We start from the raw sequence: 23158 nt of genomic DNA on the forward strand, positions 1-23158 counted from the left end.
AATTATTTTTGACATTAGGTGAAATTCTGGGCTGTGCCTGCTGCAATAAAAGAAAAACAAGCTTTGAACAAGTTGGGCAAGTTGGACATGCAGAGGGCCATATAGTGCTCTCAGTTCCACTGGTGTAAATCTGGAGTACATTCAGAGACTTCAGTGGAGTTACTCAGGATTTACAATGGGCGTTGCAGCTGTGCTGCTGTAGCCCCATACTGTAGACACCTACTATCATGACGGAAGGGGTTTTTCCATCACTGTAGTAAATCCACCCCCTTGCGAGGTGATAGGTAGATCGATGGATGAATTCTTCTGCTGACCTAGTGGCATCTACAATGCGGGTTACGTTGCCTATCTAGGTTGCACAGGGTGTGAAATTTTTCACAGCCTGAGCAATGTAGCTAGGTCGACCTAAGTTCTAGGTCGAGACCAGGCCTCAGAGCAGAATTTGACCCAGGGTACTTAGTCCTATGTCATGGCTTATAAATTAATTCTATCCATGGTGGAGAAGTAATTACGTCATTCACTGTGTCCTGTTTACTCTTCTTTGGTAACCATCATTCTTTTATTAAAGGGTAACTGGCAACAATAGCTGATTACATTTCCTCATCAAAAGAGCTGCATCTTTTTCAAGTGGGATGGGGATAGGTTGGAGGATGCTCATGTATTATTGTGTAGAGAGCTACACAAGCCAACCAAGACAGTTGCAAAATCTATCAACCTTAGATACTTATACAGCTCCCCCACCCTCACCCCCATTCCTGTAGTGCTGTAGATAAATCTCTGCATTAAGCATCTTCGCATAACTGTGTATCATTTTCATATGACTTTGTATTATGCCTCTTCATATAACCTTGTATTAAGTCTTTTCATATATAACCTTTATTTTCATATAACTTTATATCAAGTCCTTTGATATAGGAACTTTGTATCAAATCCTTGTCTAGAAACTTTGTACTGAGCCTTGGTATAATGTTATAGCCCCTAAGGATAGTTAAGGTAGAAGAAAAATGTCTTTTCGCTAGGAGTAGAACAAGATCTCCCCCCTTTTAATCAATTGTCCTGTTGAATGAGTTAGGCATGGAAGACAAGCACCTCCAGTTGGAGAGGGGATAGAAGCTGGACCCAAGAACAATAAAACTTGTCAAGTGGGCTCATTAAAGAAGATCAGACATACTGATGGCCTTGGGAGTTAGAAGGGAGAGCCCTCTTTTGAAAACACACTTTTTGAAAATAAATGTGGCAGCATTAAGACAACACCCAGAAGGAAATGTCACAGATGACCAGCTGACACAGACACAGATTTTGCATTTGCATGAGAGGGAAGCTGCTATAAATGTGAGGTGTCTTGCAGAGGACCCTGGGTCTCGTCTTGTCAACATCGGAGCATCGATCCAGATCGACAGAAGCCTGGCTCCACTCCTCCCCCATCTAACTCACCTGGCCAGTGAAGTTAAGGGGAGCAACTAGTTGGTAACAACAACAAGATGGAGTGTGCTGGTGTGTGTATGTGAGTGCATGAGTGTAATATATATCATATGCATAGGATACAGTGTTGACTGATGCGTGTATTACCAATAAATTTGGTGCTTTGCCTTACCCCCCCTGAAAAGATCCTGCGCAGTACTTTAAGTACAAGAGTACCTGAGCACCCCACAGGTTTTAGTGCATTTATCCTCACATTAACCCTGTGAAATGACATTATTCCCAGTTGAGGGATGGGGGACTGTTAGATGGAGCCACTGAGTTGGGAGATGTGAAACCATGGAAAAGGAAGGGATCTTCAGAACTCCAGTAGACATATGGAGGATTTACGGGGACAAATACCACATTACTCCTGATGGGGAAAATTATGGCAAGATGTTTACTTTCACACAGAAATTTACTTGCTGCTTCATTCTTAGGGCCATCCTTGTATAAAATGAAACGTGCCCCATCCAGCACACTGCCCAGTGTGACTGGGACCCACTCCTGTGTACCCACGACACTGTCCACATCAGCTGCTGTTGCTGCTTCTTCCTCCATACAGCTGGTTGTGAGGCTCTCTGATTTCTGGTGCTCCAGCCTAAAAGAACCAAGAAGCCAGGAGATAAAGCTGGTAACAAGGAAGGAATGTTCCTGCTAAGGAATTTATTCTCTGCCATTGCTAGCTGGTGCTAAAGTTAGATGAAATAACTGATGGGCATTGAGTCTGAAACTCAAATGTGCAAATGTGGTGAGTAGTCCTTGAAAATCCTGGGCCATATTCACAGCTGCATAGGTCTAAATATACTACTGCTGTGGTGAAATACTAATAATGAACTAACACTGTACAAATTATTTAACCAAATTATACCTGGCAAGTAAGATTTTGTAACTTCTGCAAATTTCTATTGCTTATCAAATTATTTTCCTCTGAATTCTCGTCAGTTGCAAGCCTCTTCTCAATTATATGTCGTATATAGTTTACATAGAATGCTCATTTAGGCCCCAGTTCAGCAAATTATTTAAGCACGTGCATAACTTTAAATGTGAGGAGTCCTATTGAATTCAGTGGAATGACTCATGTGATTAAAAAAAGGAGGACTTGTGGCACTTTAGAGTCTAACAAATTTATTTGAGCATGAGCTTTCGTGAGCATCCGATGAAGTGAGCTGTAGCTCACGAAAGCTTATGCTCAAATAAATTTGTTAGTCTCTGAGGTGCCACAAGTACTCCTTTTCTTTTTGTGGATACAGACTAACACGGCTGCTACTCTGAAACCTGTCATATGATTAAAGTTATATATGTGCTTATGTGCTTTGCTGGATCCGTGTCTTAAAGGAATATAAAGCTTTACCATGTGCTTTTGAGAGAGCATTACTTTAGCTTCACTGTCTATAATTAATCTTAACTCCAGCACCCACTCCTTTCCCCCTTATGCCTGTACCTGCTTCTGCAAAACCCTAAAAATTATAGTAAACTAATAAAAAAATTAAGACAAACCTGTAATAAAATACATTAAATTATGTTCTTGCACAACCTGCTTATCTTTCCCCTTGTTTTCTGGTATTTCCGCCCAGCCCTACTCCACTCCATGGTCTGTAGTAATTTCTGCTTTTGTAAAAACAACAAGGAATCCTTTTGGCACCTTAGGGACTAACAAATTTATTTGGGCATAAGCTTTCGTGGACTAAAACTTCATCAGATGCATGGAGTGAAAAATACAGTAACCTTATGCCCAAATAAATTTGTTAGTCTCTAAGGTGCCACAAGGACTCCTCGTTTTTGCTGATACAGACTAACACGACTACCACTCTGTTCCCCTTTTGCGCTTATCTGTTCGGACTGTAAACTCCTGGAAACCAGAACCCCATCTTCTTACTTATCTGCCCAGTGCCATGCACATCAGTCGCACTATATGGAGAAATAAACAAGCTGAGTGAAAGAAGAATTACATAAATATCCCAAAAGTAATAATATAATAACCACCCCATAAACAAGCACCCCCAATACAAATCATAATCAATAACTTAAGGTGTTTTTTTTAATTTCAAATAACTGCATTATTTAGCAACCATTGTACTTCAGTTAGAAATGTAGGGAGGAATCTATAGCAGCATTAAATGTACCCCCTTGAGTGAAAGCTAGAGCAATGGTACAGCTTTACAGTACAATAGCTGTAACTATTTAATTTAATCGGTTAATTCTACCAAAATGCTATAAATCAGTTTTAGTTTTTGAACAATGAAGACAACTAACAAAAGCAGCACCCTCAAGAAGCATGCATAACATGCAGAAGTAAACACATGCTTCTATTGTTGCAACCTTTGTTCTCCCTTCCCTTTCCTCCCCTCCCATTCTTTGTGGCCCTCACTCTTTGTTACATCTTAGCTTCTAGCCAGGTTTAATAATTGTATTAAGATGATGTTGAAGTAAAAAGAAAACGGTACAGAGTTTAAGCATAGAAGTTTCTGGTTATCAGGGAATAAGGTCCAGATTATCAAGGTGTGCAAAATTCGGTTTAGGAATGGGTGGCGTAAGGAATACATAATCTGCAATCTCCCTGGTTGGGTATTTAAACCCTTTCTTATGTGCTGAGTATTCACTCAGGCAAGCATTAGCTTTGATTTCACTGCAGCTATGCATGTGAGCAAGGGTTTACAGGATCATGTAAGAAGGCCCTGATGCTGAGAAGGCCAATGCACACATAATTAACTTTACACATGTGAGCACACATAATTAACTTTACACGATGTGTACCATTCATGTGCACAAAATGAAGCACATGCCTAAATCCATATCCCTGGTTCTGCAAAGATTTATGTAATCTTTCAGCTGAGGAAATCAAAACAAACAAAATATTTTTGTTTGTAAGGTACCATGCACAACAATAGTGCATCAGTGAATAAATAAATAATTACAGAACTACAACAAAGAAGACAGATGGGGTTGACAATGATGCTGATGATAACAACTTTGGGGGGGAAACGTTGTCCTGTGTTGTTTAAAAGCCAGAAGGCTGCCTGCTGTATTAAATTCACTTCCATCACAGACAATGAGTCCGATTCCCAAAGGTATGTAGGTGCCCAGCTTCCACTGGTTTTACTTAGTGACCCCCTGTTTGCAATGAATACAGCCTCTGAAAGCCACATATCCCAGAAACTGTCACAACTCTGACTCCCCGCCCGCAATAATGTAGCCACCCAGCTTGGACGCGGCCTGTAGGCGTCACTGTTACAAGGGAAAGTTGCCCGGACGCCGATGATGATAATAACTCAGCCCGCTGCCAGCTTCTTCCCTGAAGCAAGAATTCCTCCAAGAGGGCTGGGGCTGCCTTCCAGCTGGGCTGCCCTCCCTGTGCATTGTGGGACTCGTAGTCCTCGGAGGCCCGTGTGTGCTTGGAGCTGGGCGGGAGGCGGGACTACACGTCCCACAAGGCCCGGCGGGCAGCTGGCTGGCCGTTCCTTTTGAATGATTTCACTGCGCTCTGCCTGCCCAGCGAGTTTCGCAGCCGCAGCCCGCGGCAGGAGTCATGGTGTAAGGGGCCGGCTGGGGCGGGGGTGCAGCCAGGGGCCAGAGCGAACCGAGCGCCCTGCCCGTTTCATGGCAGCCGGGGGAGCGGGCAGCGCAGCAGCAGCAGCAGCGGGGCCAAGTTGTGCTCGCCGAGGGCGGCCCATGGCAGCCCAGCGGCTGCGGGGGTGTTAAGGGCGCTGCGTCCGTCCCGCTGCCCGGCTCGCCCCGCAGCCCCCCTCGCTGTGTTGCCCCGCCGGACGGGGACGGGCGGCGCCGCTCCCGGCCGGCCGCGATGGCTCTGGCCATGGAGGAGGAGGACTACGCCAAGCTGGTGATGGAGTCGGAGCCCGAGTGGCTGCGGAGCGAGCTCAAGCGGCTCTCCCAGGAGCTGGGCGAGACCACCCGGGAGAAGATCCAGGCGGCGGAGTACGGGCTGGCGGTGCTGGAGGAGAAGCAGCAGCTCAAGCAGCAGTACGAGGAGCTGGAGGCGGAGTACGAGACCATCCGCACGGAGATGGAGCAGCTGAAGGAGGTGAGCCGGCGGCCCGGGGCGGGGGAGCCCGCCGGGACTGACTGCCCTGTGCCCGTCTGTTGGAGGGGGAGAGGGCAAGGCAGGGAGCGCGGGCGAGGGGCTGCGGCCCGTGAAGGGGGATCTGGAGACGCGGGGTGCCTCAGCCGCTGTCTGACCTTGGGCAAGGCCCCCTGAAACTTCGGGGGGCCAGGCTAATCTCTGGGGTAACTCCGCTGCAAAGGCTGGAGTTACTCCTGGGAGGAATTTGGCCCATGTGTAAGGGGAGGCCGGTCATATATCCTGGGGCTGCAGCAAGGACTGATTCATTGCTGCAGAGCACCCTGACCTCTGCAGTGGGGAGGTGGCCCGGGAGCGCGCAGGATGCATTGCTACCGATGGATGTTTTGGGCAGGCATGTTTCTGTCTCGTCTGTGTCTGTGCGGGGCAGTAGCGATGTAATTCACCCTCCTCGGGAAGTCTGGCTTCAGCCTCACTGGAAAGCAGCTGATGCTGGCTGCATCTTGGCTTCTTCCAGCTCAAATGAAGAGCATCATCATCACCATCGTCTCTAATGCAGCGCAGTGTCACGGCAAGATCCGGCATCCTCATGCTCATCGTTGCTGGCGTCATGCTGTGCAGCCCTTTAAAGGGGCAGCTCAGCAATTCCTCTAAGACCCTGTGCCCTTCCAATGACATCTGCTGTGTCTTCTCTCAGCTGGGCGAGGTGCACAGGAAAGAGGATCCTTGCGATTAATATACTGGAGATCAAGTGCCAGGCTGTTCTGTGGTGGTCATTGCAGGCGGAAGGGAATAATGGAAGCCTTAGACCATAATTCTGTTGTTTGCTGTATAATGGTACACAGTTCAGGTCTGTCCAGATAGCATTTCTAATATAAAACCCAGTTCCCTGAATTTTAAGGCTGCAATTTGATATTGGGATCAAGTTTTATATCTCTCTCGCCTTTCCTGTCCCTCCAAATAGAAACAGATTTTGAATTACATTATTTAATCTGGTTGCTTATAAAAGGGATATATGTGGTAGTGAACTACGAGTTCCTTAATATTAAGTAGGTTTCTCCACCTAAGTACAAAGGTTATTGCTATTTTAAAATGGAAAAATTGTTGGTAGATAATATTTATTAGGAGTAGGCCTGCTTATAAAAGGCTGAATTGCTGATATTTAAATAGTGGCTACAGAGCATTCACAGGATCCTTTCTGTACAGAGCTGATTTTTCTCTAGTAAATTAGCCTTATAATAAATACTCTGTAAAGACCAGCAAATGAATGAATGGCTGCACAATATGTGTAGAAATGCCATACCCGGTGCCAAAGATCCATGTACTACCGAGCCATTTGACACACTGTGTCGGCCATCCATGTCAGAACTTTGACGTGACATGGAGCTTCCTGGAAGCAAAGTACAGAAATCAAATAATTGGCCTTCTGAGTGAGCATCAAAGTGTAAAGCAGCGGAGTGTCAGCCTTGTTATTGCTGGCTTGTCAAACTCTTAGTACCAAATGCAGGCCCCTAAGCTTTGAAGACCCTCACCTCACAAGTGAATGGGCTGGGGAAGGGGAGATCCCCTTCCTCACCCCACCTTTCCCTGCTAATTGTTCGGGTGGAGATCATTTTCTGCAATAGTAGATTGGCAGGATAGCTTAACTTTACATTGGGATTATAGGGTAATTACATTGAGGATTTACTACTTCTCCCCTACCACTCAACCAGGGGTGGGGGCAGCAGAGTATATTCTCCCCCTTCCCCCCCCCAGACAAAGGCCCTGGCAGTCTTTCAGTCTTCAGCCTGCAGTGCTGAAACAACAATGTAGTTATGTTGATCTAAATTTGAAATGTAGATCAGGCTTTAGAAAACTTACACTGATGTAACTGAGGGCTTGTCTACACAAAAACTGCATCCACAATAACCAGACTGGTGTTAATTCACACCTTTTGGGTATACTTACATTGCAGCTAGACACGTGAGCCCTCTGACTTGGTCTCAGGCTGTGGGGCTGATTCACTGCAGTGTAGACTTCTGGGCCCTGGCTGGAGTCCAGGCTGTGGGACCCTCCCACCTCGCAGGGACGTAGAGCCCACCAGCCCGGAAGTCTACACAGCAGTGAAACCACCGGGCAGCCCAAGCCCCATGAGCCAGAGTTAGCTGGCATGGGCCAGCTGTGGGTTTTTCACTGTAGTGTAGATGTGCCCTTTGTTTCAGTGCAGGTCTGAGTGTGTTTAAAACAAACCCCAGCTTAAGCTTTCTCCCAACAATATGGTTGCCGATTCTCTCCATATCTCAATCTTGTCCACCCTTGACTCTTTTGCCCCCTTTCCCATTGCAAGATCTGTCCTTCCAATCCCCTGGCTCACCCTCAATATCTGCTTGCTTCACTCCTGCTCTAATGCTGCAGAGCATCTCTGGCAAAAATCCCATGACCAGGCGTCTTTATTTCCTTGTGCTCCCCTGTCAGTCTGTCTGTATTTGTTTGTTATCGCTTGTCTTATACTTAGGCCTGGTCTACACCTAAAACAGGTCAATGTGGCTACATCGCTCAGGGCTGTGAAAAATTTCACATCCTGAGCGCTGTATTTAGGACAGCCTAGCCTGCCCGTTTAGATGTGGCTAGGTTGATGGAAGGATTCTTCCTGATTTAGACTTTGCATACCCAAGAAAGTTACACAGCTTTAACCTAAGGTGTGAAGTTAAACTGTTTTAGTTAAACCAGCGCAAATCCCTGTGTGGCCACTTTTTTTATTTCAGGTTTAATCTTTTTTTTTTTTTTAAATGGTTGTGTCATTTGGAAATGGGTTTAAAAGCTAAACCAAAATAAGCCACTCTTGCACTGAAAAAAGTGTTCACATAGGGGTTTGCACCAGTCTGACTAAATAATTTGAAAAACTATTTAATTTGAACAGATGCAGTTTTCCCTTTTAGACAGACAAAGCCTCATTTTGGTTGATTTGGAATCATTTTAAGCTAACTAGAAATAAGCTGATTAAGGAAGTGCAGTTTAAACTGATGTAAATGTGTCTATGTGTCAAACGGGGGTTTGTACCGGTGTAACCAAGTCACTTTTAAACTGATTTACTTACACTGCTGCAAGTTTTCTAGTATTGCTCAGCCCTCAAAAACATAAATTCTAGGTGTAGATCAAGATGCCACTGTGAGGCCTTGTGAAGAGGATGGAGCCATATGGAGAAGTGTGTGGAACAAACACTTCCACCCTTGTGGCCTCCCTCATCCCCAGGGAATAATAAAAATAATAATAATCCCTAGCTCTTCTGTATTGCTTTTCATCAGTAGACATCAAAGCACTTGACAAAGGAGGTAAGCATCATTATCCCTATTTTACAGATGGGGGTGGGGAAACTGAGGCATCGAGAAATAAAGTGAATTGCCTAAAATCACCCAGCAAGCCAGTGGTCAAAATAGGAATAGAACTCATGCCTCCTGAGTCCCAGTGCAGTGCTCTAGCCACTAGGACACACTGCCTATGACTATGGGATGCTGTCTTCAAAATGGAAAAAGATAGGAAATTAACCTTTTTCTCCCCCTAAAGCTAGAAGATTGCTGAATGTTGTAGAATGCCTCAAAAATGAAGACAACTTAAAGTCACAGGTCAGCAATTATTCACTCCCGTGGATTTTCTCCTGCCTTTGATATTCAGCAGGATTTTGCTGTGTGTGTGTCCTGTTGTAAGTATCTCATAGATTCATAGATATTAAGGTCAGAAGGGACCATTATCATCATCTAGTCTGACCTCCTGCACAACGCAGGCCACAGAATCTCACCCACCCACTCCTGCGAAAAACCTCTTGCCTATGTCTGAGCTAGTGAAGTCCTCAAATTGTGGTTTAAAGACTTCAAGGAGCAGGGAATCCTCCAGCAAGTGACCCGTGCCCCATGCTACAGAGGAAGGCAAAAAACCTCCACTTCCAGTCTGCCCTGGGGGAAAATTCCTTCCCGACCCCAAATATGGTGATCAGCTAAACCCTGAGCATATGGGCGAGATTCACCAGCCAGATACCCAGGAAAGAATTCTCTGTAGTAACTCAGATCCCACCCCATCTAACATCCCATCACAGGCCATTGGGCCTATTTACCATGAATATTTAAAGATCAGTTAATTGCCAAAATCATGTTATCCCATCATACCATCTCCTCCATAAACTTATCGAGTTTAATCTTAAAGCCAGATAGGTCTTTTGCCCCCACTGCTTCCCTTGGAAGGCTATTCCAAAACTTCACTCCTCTGATGGTTAGAAACCTTCGTCTAATTTCAAGTCTAAACTTCCCAATGACCAGTTTATATCCGTTTGTTCTTGTGTCCACATTGGGTACTCCTACCCTTCCATGTAAACAATCCTAGGAGCAGCTCAAGTACCCTGCTGAATCCCCTAATCCAGTGGTTCTCAACTCTGGTCCACCGCTTGTTCAGGGAAAGTCCTTGGCACGCCGGGCCGACTTGTTTACCTGCCACGTCCACAGGTTTGGCCAATCACGGCTCCCACTGGTTGCGGTTTGCCGCTCCAGGTCAATGGGGGCTGCGGGAAGGGCGGCCAGCATGTCCCTCGGCCCACGCTGCTTTCTGCAACCCCCGTTGGCCTGGAGTGGCGAACCGCGGCCAGTGGGAGTTGTGATCGGCTGAACCTGTGGACGCGGCAGGTAAACAAACCCGCAAACAAACCGGCCCGGCGTGCCAGGGGCTTTCCCTCAACAAGTGATGGACCAGAGTTGAGAACCACTGCCCTAGTCAGACCAAGCGGGGACAATACGTAGTTCTTCTAGCTCCCTCAAGACATTATGAAGGAGTCTGGGCTTCATTAGGATCTACTAAACCTTAGCAAAAAGAAAAGGAGTACTGATTGAGCCGTCTTAAACCTTAGCAGATGCACACTGGGCATTCTCAGAAGGGACTTTCCCCCTTCTCCGTTTATGTAACTTTTATTTTAAAAAATTGTTTTTCCAAACTTAGCCAAGAAATGTTCACACACAAGATCTGCCACATATCAAGCTCTGAAGCTTGTGCTAGAGTAAAGCAGGGACCTTGGTGGCAGACAATTTGCTCAGAGTGGGAGTGATCTGTCAGGGGTGGCCGTTTAACAAACTGGGAATGAAACTCGGGAGTCCTGCCTTCTAGTCTCCTGCTCTAACCACAGCCCCATGCTGCTTTTAAAACGCATCAAACCAATGATTTATTCCACCATGTGTTAATGTTAATTATGTTATAGTTGTGCCGAGAGATCTGGGACCCCATTGTAATAGGTGCTGTGCAAACACATAAGGCAAGATCCATGCCTTCAGTAGACTATAATTTAAGAAGACAGAACTATCCCTGTAAATTGGCTGTGTGCAGGGGAGTTCAGGGAGGAAGGGAGTCTTCACTGGCCCTGCCCAAGCTACAAGCTTCTCGGTTGCAGCTCCTGTAGCATCAGAGCTTCAGTAGCACTGGTGGGCCAGCATGCCCCACCACCATCGTCGCAGGGTGCTAATATGACTGGAATGCCATAGTTACTTCTCCATCAGTTCTATTCCCCAAGCTCCTCTACAACAGAGTGCTGGTTATACCCACAGATCCGTGCTCCAGATTATGCAAGGGATGACCTCCAACATTTGGACCTCAAGCCTTCTCTCAGCTCTCTCTGCCCCTTGTAGAGCAGCTGCTTTGAGCTGAGGGCCCTTGGTGAAGCATGGAATTCCTCTCATGCATGCCAATTTTGTGAGTGTGGTGAGATCTATCTTTATCTCACACGTCTTTATGTTAATTTGTGCTGCATTTCCCACTGATCCATTGTTTCATTTGCATTTACTGTCACCTAAGGGAATTAGGTACAGGAAGGGAATTAGGTACAGGTCATCTTCACTGATGAATGTAATGATTAGTGAGGGTGGACGTAACCTATGACCTAGATTCTGTAAAGTGGAATCCATTTCAAACTTTCATTATGCAGTTATAGCACAGAATGTGATTTATTTCCTCAGGGATCTCATGAGGGTGGGAAAAAAGGTAACTAGATCTCTTGCAGTTAAGCGTTGCATCACATTTTAATGCAACACAAGGTGAAGTAATGAGAGGGCACTTTCATAGACTTTTCACTACATTGGGATTTGATCCTGCAAACTGTTGTCTGCAACAAAGCTAATTGCATAAGTAACACGGGGTCCCTGCATGAGTGGGGAGTACTCATACAACTAAAGGTTTGCAGGATCAACCCTGGTTACAAAAGTGGCTGTCTGGAGAGTCTGATTATTGGCAGTCTGGGTGATTTGTGGGAGAATGTGGCTTGGAATGTTGACTTGAAAAGCTGATATCTGCTCTGTACGGTACTTTGAGCCGTGTTTGAGATGTCCGTTAGATTTACAGCTAGCTATAAATTCAAATATGAAACTGGATGCCGTCCAAAGCTGCTTTTTGATTGGCTGGCAAGGCCACTTCAGGGGGGTTAGATCCATGTTTAAATCTCTCAGCAAACATGGGCATGATTATAGAAATCATAATACAATGTAGATGTGCAGAAGTAAAAAAAATACATATGAAATAGTGTGGCTGTCCTAAAAACCTTGCAGTCTAAAAGCATGTGCAGATACAGCACAATTGATCTGCACCATACTAAATATGTGAGGTGGTTTTAAGAAAAAAAAAAGTGTTGGGACAAAGGGGGAAAGAAAAACAGGCACTGTCTTTTATTTCCTATTTGATATTTTCTAGATTATGCTATACATGTCATAATAATATAAAGCCTGCATTGGTTTTCCCTAAGACTTTTTTCCTTTATCTAGCAACTTGCAATTGCCTTCTCAATAATGCATCAGGTGCACCTGGAATAATTTCAGCTTAGCTTATACAATTCAAACATAAGGTGAAAGGGGTTCATCTCTGTTGGAAGTAGTAATGTGTGTAGTAGCCAGGCACAGGCACCAAGGAACTAGATAGATCCTATCTCAGTTTTAATATTCTGGCTGTGCAGGGAGGGGGAGAGAGGGAGGCAGGAAACAAGGGAAAATTGAGAAATAAATCCCTGTCGTTTAATTTGAAGACCTGTTTGAAAATAACCAAGGAGTTTTTTCTTTCTTTTATGAGGGTTTTCTGCATTTTGTTTTATGTTCTTTCTTTCTCTTTCTCTGTTATGAACTTTCTGGATAAGTGGAGGTACGTAATCCAAAAGTGTGCTCTCAGATATATTTAGAAGCTTTCTTGTTTAAATCAAATATAAACCTAAGCAGACATAATATATTAGCATCAAGATAATGCCGGGCAGGTGCTAATACTTGGTTAATATGTGCCTTGAGTATCTGAAGATCAGACTATCTGCTTCATGCTGCGAAACACAGCCGAAGTGTGTGTTAATGTACCACTGAAACACATCTTGCCCTGGCTCAATATGATTATTGATGTAAGTTTTGCATTGTGTATTTTAATACAGTTAGCTATAAAATATTGATTTGGGTACATGAAAACTAATCCAGACCTGTTTTAACATTTTGATTAAATATAAGTTCAGAAGAGCAGGAGAGACCTTCTCTTTACTGACTCAAATACACTTGTTTGAATTGGGATAAAGTGACTGCTGAAATAATAATACCTAGTGTTTTTCTTCAGGAGTTCTCAAAGCACTTAAGAGAGGATGTCATTATCATTATCTCTATTTTATACATGGGGAAAGGAAACTGAGGTACAAGGAGGTGATGTGACTTGCCCAAGGTTACACAGTAGGCCAGTGGCAAAGCCAGGAGTAGAACTCAGGACTCTGAAGTCCCTGTCCAGGTCTCTAGCCACTAGGCCACCCTTTAATAGAATTATGAGCTTCTCCATCTATTTATCTTAAGGTTCTGGGTGACTTCCTCCTGTCCTCCCACAAAATGTTTAAACTAATACTGATCGAGTGCCAAAAACACAAAGATGGAACTTTGTTTTAAGAAGATTAAAGGAAAAAAAGCCACTCACAGGATTACATTCAGCTGTATAATGCTGTTAAAACCTCAGGAATTGTATGTAAATAAAAGGAATTCTTTCTACTGATTACTTAAATAGTTGACCTTTTGTTTTGAAATGAAGACTCAGTGTTGGTCAGAGTCAGATCTTGGTTATGCTGTCATAAATCCAGAATCAATTCAACTCTACAGATTTACACTGTGTAGCTAAGATCAGAGTCTGGCACTTCATGTACTAGTAAAAAAGTTTATATTTTTGTACGTATTCTCTTCATAGATCTAGTGAGCTGGTTATAGGCTAAGGAGCGGTTGTGACCGGGGTCCCAGTGGGAGCCAGCTGTGGTCACTAAATTAGGGTGAACTGCAAAGAATGGGACAGCCAAACCCCAAAAAGCTGGTGGATATTCCAGTACTTAGATTTACCAAACCAGCATAAAACAGCTTCTTTATTACCTTACTGGTTACTCAGAAGTCCAAACAACACCGTTCCCTTAGTGATCCAGCCTCAGGCCTCCATCCAGGTACCTAAGTCAAATATGATGATTTCCGAAAATCTTATTTCATCCTATAAAAGAACAGGTTCTACCAATTCCAAAGGATAGGACATGTTATGTCCCAAGTTATTGAATGTTCCAGATGTTACCCAAATACACGCTACAGCCAATTCTTATTAACTAAACTAAAATTTATTAAAAAACAAAAGAGAGAGAGTATGGTTAAAAGATCAATATACATACAGACATGAGCTCAATTCATTGAGGTTCAGATTCATTGGAGAGATGGTGAGCTTTGTAGTTGCAAAGAGTTCTTTCAGAAATAGCACATAAGTTATAGTCCAATGTCCAAATCTCATATTCAGGATGTACCAGTATAACTGGGACCTCAGGCTTGTAACTCAAACTTCTCCTGATGAAGTCTAAGCAGATCTGAGATGACAGAATCAGGACCCAAGGATCTTTTATACAATTTCATGTCGTCTTTGACAAGTTGGGAGTTCCTCCAGGAACAAAAGGTAATTAAGATGATTTGGAAGGAGGTCCATCACCAGGAGTTAGCTATATGAATTAACATAAGGCAATTTGCTTGTTCCTCCACCAGTCATAGTACATTTCAAAGAGAGATGAATACCAAGATATCTTGTGTTTACAATTCATTCAAATGCTAGGATGTTCTTTTGATCTCTGAACTATCAGAATTCAGCATAGATAGGGACTGTTGATTACATTGACAGGTTTCAGAGTAGCAGCCCTGTTAGTCTGTATTCGCAAAAAGAAAAGGAGTACTTGTGACACTTTAGAGACTAACCAATTTATTTAAGCATAAGCTTTCGTGAGCTACAGCTCACTTCATCGGATGCATCAAATAAATTGGTTAGTCTCTAAGGTGCCACAAGTACTCCTTTTCTTTTTGTTGATTACATTGTTGACCCTACTCCTCTGTGTGTGTGTGTGTATGTGTGTATATATATAATACACAAAAACACAAACATTATCTCCCCACATTTCTTTTGAGGGTTATTTATTTTGCAGGATGTTTAACTCTTTCTGGCCATGCATCACAGTGGTGTATTTGGGATATAGGGAGAGAATAGAATCGTGAGATTGAAAACTCATTTTGAGGAGACTAAAATCTTTTCTCATACTTATTACACTAAGACCAGCTGACTCCAAGGAAATTGGCTGCTTCTCTGTTTTTGACATGGCACAGTCTAGCTCAGGGGTGGGCAAACTACGGCCTGCGGGCCGGATCCAGCCCATCAGGGCTTTGGATCCGACCCCTGGGATTGCCCCCCGTGGTGCCGCAGCCCCTGTACCACTCTCAGAAGCGGCTGGCACCATGTCCCTGGGGCCCGGGGAGGGGAGGGACGGGGGGCTCCGTGCGTTGCCCTTGCCTCCAGGCGCCACCCCCCGCAGCTCCCATTGGCCGGGAATGGGGAACCGCAGCCAGTGGGAGCTTTGGGGCAGGTACTTGGACGCGTGGCAAGGACAGCATGTGGAGACCAGTGCCCCCCACCTCCAGGGACCACGCAGGGACATGGTGTGAACTGCTTCCTGGAGTGGTGCGGCATGGGGCCAGGGCAGGCATGCAGGGAGCCTGCCCTGGCCCTGGTGTGCGCCGCTGCCACCCCGGAGTCGTTTTTGGTAAGTGGTGCCGGGCTGGAGCCTGAACCCCTCCTGCGCCCTGCCCCCCCCAACTCCCTGCCCTAAGCCCCCTGCCTGAACCTCGCACCTCTCCTGCACCCCAACTCCCTGCCCTGAGCCCCCTGCCACATCCCGCACCTCTCCTGCACCCTGCACCTCTCCTGCACCCCAACTCCCTGCCCTGAGCCCCCTGCCACATCCCGCACCTCTCCTGCACCCTGCACCTCTCCTGCACCCTAACTCCCTGCCCTGAGCCCCCTCATACACTCTGCACCCCTCCTCTGCCCCAATCCCTTACCCTGAGCCCGTTCCTGTACACCACACCTTCTCCCACACCCTGCACTCCCTCCCTCCCTCCCGCACCCCAACCCCCAGCCCCAGCCCTGCATACAATTTCCTCACCAAGATGTGGCCCTTGGCCCAAAAAGTTTGCCCAGCCCTGGTCTAGCTGAAGGGACACCTGCCATTGTCATGATAGTTCTGGAAAAACCACTTCTCTTGCACGTTCTTATTTAAGGAGACGCCCAGAAAAAAAAAGGTCCCTTAAAGTTATGCATGCCAATTCTTGCTGTGCTTCAGGTGGTAACCAGTTAAGCTGCCTGTTGCAGAAGCCTTCAGTTTCAATAAACCGTTCACATTCTTTGGATTAAGCTTTTAAAGTCAGAAACAGTTCTCTTCCCTCTGGTAAACTGGAAGATCTTTCATCTACACTTACATACGTTCTTGTTCGCAGTGTTGCTGTAGCCCTGTGGGTCCCAGGATATTAGAGAGACAAGGTGGGTGAGGTTAGTATCTTATATTGGATCGTCATCTGCTGGCGAAAGAGACAAGCTTTCGAGTTACACGGAGCTCTTCTTCGGGTCTGTGTAGCTCCAAAGCTGCTTTCTCTCTCTCTCCCCAACAGAAGATGGTCCAATAAAAGTTATTACCTTGCCCACCTTGTCACTGTTATATGAAGGATCATCATTTTCCTCTTTCTGAGCAATTTCTCCAGAACATAATTCACTACCACATAAGCCATGTCCACAGGATGGGTACCGCTGCTGCAGTGTAGATCCGTCCTACATCGACGGAAGGGGTTTTTATGTTGATGTAGGTACCCTTCCCCTCTGAGCAGCGGTAGCTAGGTTAATGGAAGAATTCCTCCATTGGCCTAGCCATGTCTACACCAGGGGTTTGGCTGACTTAACTCTGACACTCAAGTATGTGAATTTTTCACACCCCTGAGCAATGTAGCTGGAGTGATCTAAATGTTAAGTGTAGACCAGCCTTAGGGCTAGTCTACACTGGCAATGTTAAAATGCTTCCGCGGCAGTGCTTTAACGTGTCTTGTGGTGTCTTGTGCGCTCTCCAGCGCTCTTAAAAAACCCACCTCCACGAGGGGCGTAGCTCCCAGCGCGGGGGTACTGTCTGCACTGGTGCTTTACAGCGCTGCAACTTGCTGCTCTCGGGGGGGTGTTTTTCTGAGCGAGAAAGTTGCAGCACTGTAAAGTTCCAGTGTAGACAAGCCCTTAGTAATTGTTGAAAATGTCTAGCTGAGTAGGGCGGACCTTTGGGAGGAGTCAGACTGTTAATTTAAAAAAAAAACAACAACAGTTTGGAGGGGATGGATGTGAGGGAAAAGTGCAGATTATTGTTTTAGTGGCTGTTGGGTTGGTTTTGATTTTTGTTGGCCTACCTGGTCAGCAGTCCCATCTGAAAGGTTTGACTTTCTGCACTTCAATGATGTATTTAATTTAGTAAAACGGATCCACGCTCTGACCCAAAACAAAGTCTAAAAAAGAAAAACAAAACTTGTCAGCCCAGCAATATAGAGTTTGGTGCCTACGTGTTATGTCGGGGTAAAAGTGTGCAGGGCTGCTCCAAATCCTGCTCACCCTTACTGCAGTGGGAATATTTGTATATGAGTAGAATTTGTCCCACTCTCTTATGAAAGAGTTGCACTGAATTGTTGAATCTTCTGGTGGGATCATTGTCCAGGTAGATATGTTCTTTGCTTTGGTTTAACACTCTCGTCAGATGAGCAATAATTTATTATTCTCCGTGTAATAGAGCAGCCAGAAGCTCCGAACAGTACTGGGTTTCCATTATGCTAGGTGCTGTGGGAACTCACAGTCCCTGCCCCCAAAGAGTTTGCAGTCTACAAAGGGTCAAATTATGCTCTTCTCTTCAAGCAAAGAGGTAACACAATGGTGCAGATATGAGCCCAAAATAGCTGCCGTAAGGGGGAGTGGAATCTAACATGGCATCCCCAAGCCCCACATGGGGACACTTCATGGCTGATTGAGGATGGGGGTGAGGAAAGAGGAGAGGGCAAATACTCCCTATGCAGCACCACAGAATCCAGATTTGACAGGGCCCATGGGAATTAATACTGTCAGCATTAAGTGCTCCTCACCTTACTCTTCCTTGGTGAGGGAGGGTTGTTGGGGAAAGCTTGGTGTAGGTATGGGTGTTCTTTTACAAGCAGCTCCACTGGAGGGGCTGGATAAACCAGGGGGAAACAGCAAGGGGCTGGTGGATGCCTCCCTGATGTACAAGATTTTTGTTGTGGAGTTTTGGATATCCACCTATTTTGTGGCTTGCACTCCCTCTGTGATCAGTCAAACCCTGGCCGTCCTTAATGCTGGAATGTCTGGAAACAGACTAGTGCAGAACTGCTCTCCCGATCCTTGTGTGGATTTCTCTGTGGCGGGGGATATGAGTGAGCCTTCAGCTTCTTCCCTCTGAGTCACAGCTTTTAATTACTGCTTGAAAAGCAGCTGCTGGGCCAAATTCACTGCTTGTGTGACTCCATTGATTTCAGGGGTTTTGCACCAGGTTAAATTTGTACTAATGAAAATATGAGCCTTTAATTTTAATCTTTAAGTAAATTCTAGTGATTTGGAAAGTGTCCCTTTTTTAAGAACAGTGGTGAGTGGGAGAAGGCGGGGGAGCTGTTCAATGCACTGGAGTTAATAGGTTCACCATTTCCTTTCCCACTCTACTGTATGTGAGGTTATGACTAATCTGTAGCACTGCGGGGCCATAAGACGACTTCCAGTGGGTGATTCATGCTCCAGGCATTTCATTTGCTTTTTCTTTCTCAGTGTGCAGAGAATTGTTTGTTCAGAGTTGGTAACTGAGCAACAGTGGAATATAACATGTATTTGAAATATGATCCATAAATCCTTAACAGAGGGAAGTGACATATATAAATAAACTTTGCCATCCAAATGAATGTCAGAGCCTCATATGATCCAGATAGGAAAAAAGTCAGTTTCAAACGTAATAACTGGGAAATATATAACTGCTTTGATATCTTTCCGGCCTCCATTTCTCCTTCCACATGCCCTCCCCCCTACACAGATACTTTGGTGTTCCCTCTCAGGCGGCAATGTATACTATGCTGCAGATTATCTGTCTGCATCCTTAGTAGAGACTGGCTGACCTGTGATTAGAAATCAGGGTTTGGAGTGGGAGCCACCAACCAAAGAGCCAGCGACAGGGCTGTGGGCTACCTTTTGCAGAAAACAGAAATGTCAGAGTCCTGGGAAGGGAGTTTGGTCATGTCTAAATTCCACTTTGAACCTTCAGAGTGGAAATGGAGATATTCTGGCTTCAGTATCTAATTTGGGAGATTTTAGTTCTGGAACCAAACACAGCCAGAGCTCAGGACTGCTCAGGTTCTGTCCTGTTGCACTTCAGTCTAATCTCTAATGCTTAGTCACTTTTGGATTTGCATGTTACTAGGGTACTCTATGTAGGGGGCCCAATCCTGCAGCCGTTGGGCCTGTGCAACTTGTATTGAAATGAATAGAACAGCTTGGGTATGCAGTGAACATGCACTGCAGGATTCAATCTTTACTCCTCCACAGTACTTTAGTCTTTGATCCGTTATTCATACCTCTCTCCCTGAAATCCCATACTTCACATTAGTTTTCATCTACCCATGGCCTTGCTTTTAGCAAGTTTAAGTGGTGTAACAGAACTGCACTACATACAAATGATATGGTATTTCTAATCTTTGCGAAGGGGTTTCCCCTTCTGTACCCTGACATTGCTGAAGGTAATCGCTGTTGTGGTTTGGCTATGATTCTGCAGAGCTTTCCTAGGCAAAGAGTCTGTTGATTGAGAGGATGGAGGAGTCTCTCCAGTAATCCCACAAACCAAACAGATATGTTTATAGGGCCCCATGGTTTGCTAGCACCAAAGTTTTATTACTTCCTAGGCGCGTGAGGAGTTTGTTACAGTTGATAGTCCATGTCCAAGGTCACAAACCTTATTCTTCATACAGTGTGAACATCCAGGTTAAGATTTCTAAAGCTGACTAGGCAATTTAGCCACACAAACACCGCTGAAATTAGTGGGGGTTCTGAGACTAAATTGCCAAGTCAGTTTTGGAAATCTTAACCACACCTACTGACAAATTCTCCTATTAAAACAAACAAGCACTTTGTTTATAAAATAGTAAGGTTATGTTGTTATAACATGGGGGGCCAGCAAACACACCACATTTGCTCCTTCCCCAAACTGCACCTCCATTCCGATGTGCTCCATTCTGCCATCCCTGAATAGATCTGATTTCATGTTGTGGGTCCCTCAAATAACCAGTCTTGGGTTCTGAGGCCTGTGTCTCAATTTGTCTCTGAAGAAGCCTGTAGTGTTCTGCATTGCCGAGTTTAAGTATGCTGTTTAAATGAGTGGATTTTAAATGGGGGACTGTTACTGAATGTTCATATTTTCAGTGAGGTTCTGAAAAATAACCCAAGCCCTGTAATAAAGTTCCTGTAGACAGAGGGTGTGCTACACTATGGAGACTATGTTGGCGTAGCTATGCTGGCATAGCACCGTAGTGGAGATGCAGCCAACGCCACCAGAAGGAGTTATTCTGTCAGTGTAGGAACGCAGTCTCCCTTGACGAAGTTCTGTGTTGATGGAAGCTCTTTTCTGTCAACATAGCTGTATCTACACTGAGGACTTTGTCTGCATAGCTACATTGTTAGGAGCGTGTTTTTTCATGCCCCTGACCGACCTGGCTAAGCAGATTATAGCTTTTCAGTGTAGGCCAAGCATGAGTCCTTGCTTCCTTTTGTCCAAACATAGATCTACTTTTGTCTTTACTGTCTGTTCCTCATTTGGGAAAGGGAGACAGCAGGCCTCGTGTCTGGAGTAGCAACTGAGTCGAGGCTCCTAGATTTTGTTCTCGGCTCCACCAATGACTTGATTTGTGATCCTGGGCAAGTAATTTATGCATTCTGTTCCTCGCTTAGCTCTGGTTTTTAAAATGAGTGAATGTATTTAGAATCCAGACTCTCTTGAGTTGTTGTGAAGGTTATGGTTTATAAAGGGACATTTATGTTCTATCCAGGTTCCCATAATAAATCTTAGAACTTGCTGAAAGCTTGCAGTGAGGAAAGTCTTAGGGCTTGTCTACACTTGTACTTTACAGCGCTGCAACTTTCTCACTCAGGGATGTGAAAAAACACCCCCCTGAGCGCAGCAAGTGTCAGCACTGTAAAGCGCCAGTGTAGACGGTGCCCCAGCGCTGGGAGCTACGTTCCTCGTGGAGGTGGTTTTTCTAGAGTGCTGGGGGAGCTCTCACCCAGCGCTCTGACGCGACTACACAAGCCATGTTAAAGCGCTGCCATGGCAGTCCTTTACCTTTGCCAGTGTAGGCTAGCCCTTAGTAGGAAAAACCGGGGAGTTGTTGGAGTCGAGATTCCTTGTTAGCATAGCTTGAGAACACTAGTACTGGACATGTGGCTCTGTGGTCACATGTGGCTCTTTGGGGACCTATGTTAGTTTTTTTTTTGGAATTTTTTTTTTTCTTGCCTGATGTCTGACGTGGCCCATGTGGAGCTGAACTAATAGACTGTATTGCTGTGGGTTCCTCCAAACAGCTGATGGGGGATGGCAGTAGAAAACAGACTGTGTTGAAGGGTTTGGCTGAGCATCCCAAAATAATAGTTATCCTATGCTGGTTTCCAAATTTGCGTCATGGTATTGAGCGTGGACATGATCACACTGAAATGTGATGTGTAGAAGAAAACAGCACCATGCAGTATCAAGATATTGCTATATGGTTATTTTGTGGCTCTTTGTGATTTCATCTGGTGAGAGAGTTATGCATTCATTAGCAGAAATGCGACTCTTCAAAGCGGAGTGCTACCCCCCTCAAGAGAAAGCGAGCAGAAACCCTGTTGGGTTCACCAATTTCATTACATAACATGTAAGGAAGAGGGGTTATCATTCTCCCAGAATTTTCTTCCCTAAACGGTCAATTTGTCACTGATGCAGCTTGTAGAATTGAATTAACATACTTGGTAGAAAGAAAAGGAGTACTTGTGGCACCTTAGAGACTAACACATTTATTTGAGCCTGATTTGATTTTCCCTCCCCACCCGCAGCACTCTGTGGCATAGTCAAATCTGGTAATTCTGCTCTAGTAACTGTATCTCTGCAAGACCTCAGGTTCTGATACATATCTTAGTTCACCCTGTTCAACAGCTGTGCAAACAAATTTATTCTGATCAATTTATTGGTAGTTTATAAAGTAGTATTAAACATTAAATGGTTAAACCCAAATAACCATTTCTCTTGCAAATGTAACCGGAGACTAAGTCATCTGTTACAAAATGACTAGTAGGGATTGATTTATCTCTGTCTTAACTATACTCCATTACAAAGTTCATCCTTCATTTCAAGTGCAAATTTCTTCGATTCTATTCAAAATTACTGTAATAAGTGCGATATCATTACAATATTAACATTGCAGTTGCTGAATTAAGACAGTGAGGTTGAGAGAAAAATTAAATATAGATGGAAACTTCACAGGAAGGAATTCATTCTTACCTTTTTAAACTTTGTGGAGCCAATTTTAGGTTTTGGTCTTGTTATAAAAGTCAGGTTACACGCTGTCAGTCAACTGAATGGTATATTCCCGCCCACATTATAGCTGCAGATGTAGACATAGGGGGTTGCATAAGTATTTGCTTTTTAAATAGAACAACATAGTTAGTGTAATGAAATTGTATCAGTGAATGCATAGCTTTTGTCTACCTTGTGAGATGTCTGTACCCTTGGGGAAAGCTTTTTTTGTCCTTGTTCTCTGCGAAAATATGCTGTTGATTTTTCCATTATAATAGAATAAGCTTTGTGATCTTAAACAAATCTGACTACTCTACTCTAGCTTTTGTCAGCCATCTTTTTGGTCTCTGATAACAATATGAGTGTTTCATTTGAATGGGTGGTTGGTTTTCAAGGTGAATGAGATCCAGTCATGTAAAGGTAAACTTATTGCCAAAGTGAGAACTTTAGCATGCTGTATAGCCACACAAATCCTGCATATAAATAATGTTAAGAAGTTAACTAAATCTTCTGGTTTTCATGTGTTGTTTGATATATCAGGTTTTTGTTGTTGTTTTTCTACAATAGAATACATTAAGGCTAAAGTATCAGGCTGGACTATTTTTGTTAGCCTTATCTCTCAAATATTGTTGTTTCTGTATTATTTACAAACATTTAAAATTATGCATAATTTTTATAATAGTATTCTTATTATATGATCGTGGTTTTCAGTAGGAACAGAACTGGGCTCAATGAGATTTTAGTTCATGGATCAA

At 44.4% G+C, this 23158-nt stretch overlaps 1 protein-coding gene across 2 annotated transcripts in view; it reads left to right on the forward strand.

Moving 5' to 3' along the window:
* Positions 1 to 4993: 4993 nt before the first annotated feature.
* BICD2 (BICD cargo adaptor 2) overlaps positions 4994 to 23158 on the forward strand; it is a 152485-nt gene continuing 134320 nt past the window's right edge. For both annotated transcript variants that reach the window (XM_077822370.1, XM_077822368.1), the window contains exon 1: positions 4994 to 5500. In XM_077822370.1, coding sequence (XP_077678496.1) covers positions 5261 to 5500 — 240 coding nt within the window. In that variant the 5' untranslated portion in view covers positions 4994 to 5260. The remainder of the gene's footprint in view (positions 5501 to 23158) is intronic.

Source organism: Eretmochelys imbricata, chromosome 7 (genome assembly GCF_965152235.1).
Source record: "Eretmochelys imbricata isolate rEreImb1 chromosome 7, rEreImb1.hap1, whole genome shotgun sequence".
In the NCBI taxonomy this organism is placed as follows: domain Eukaryota; kingdom Metazoa; phylum Chordata; order Testudines; family Cheloniidae; genus Eretmochelys; species Eretmochelys imbricata.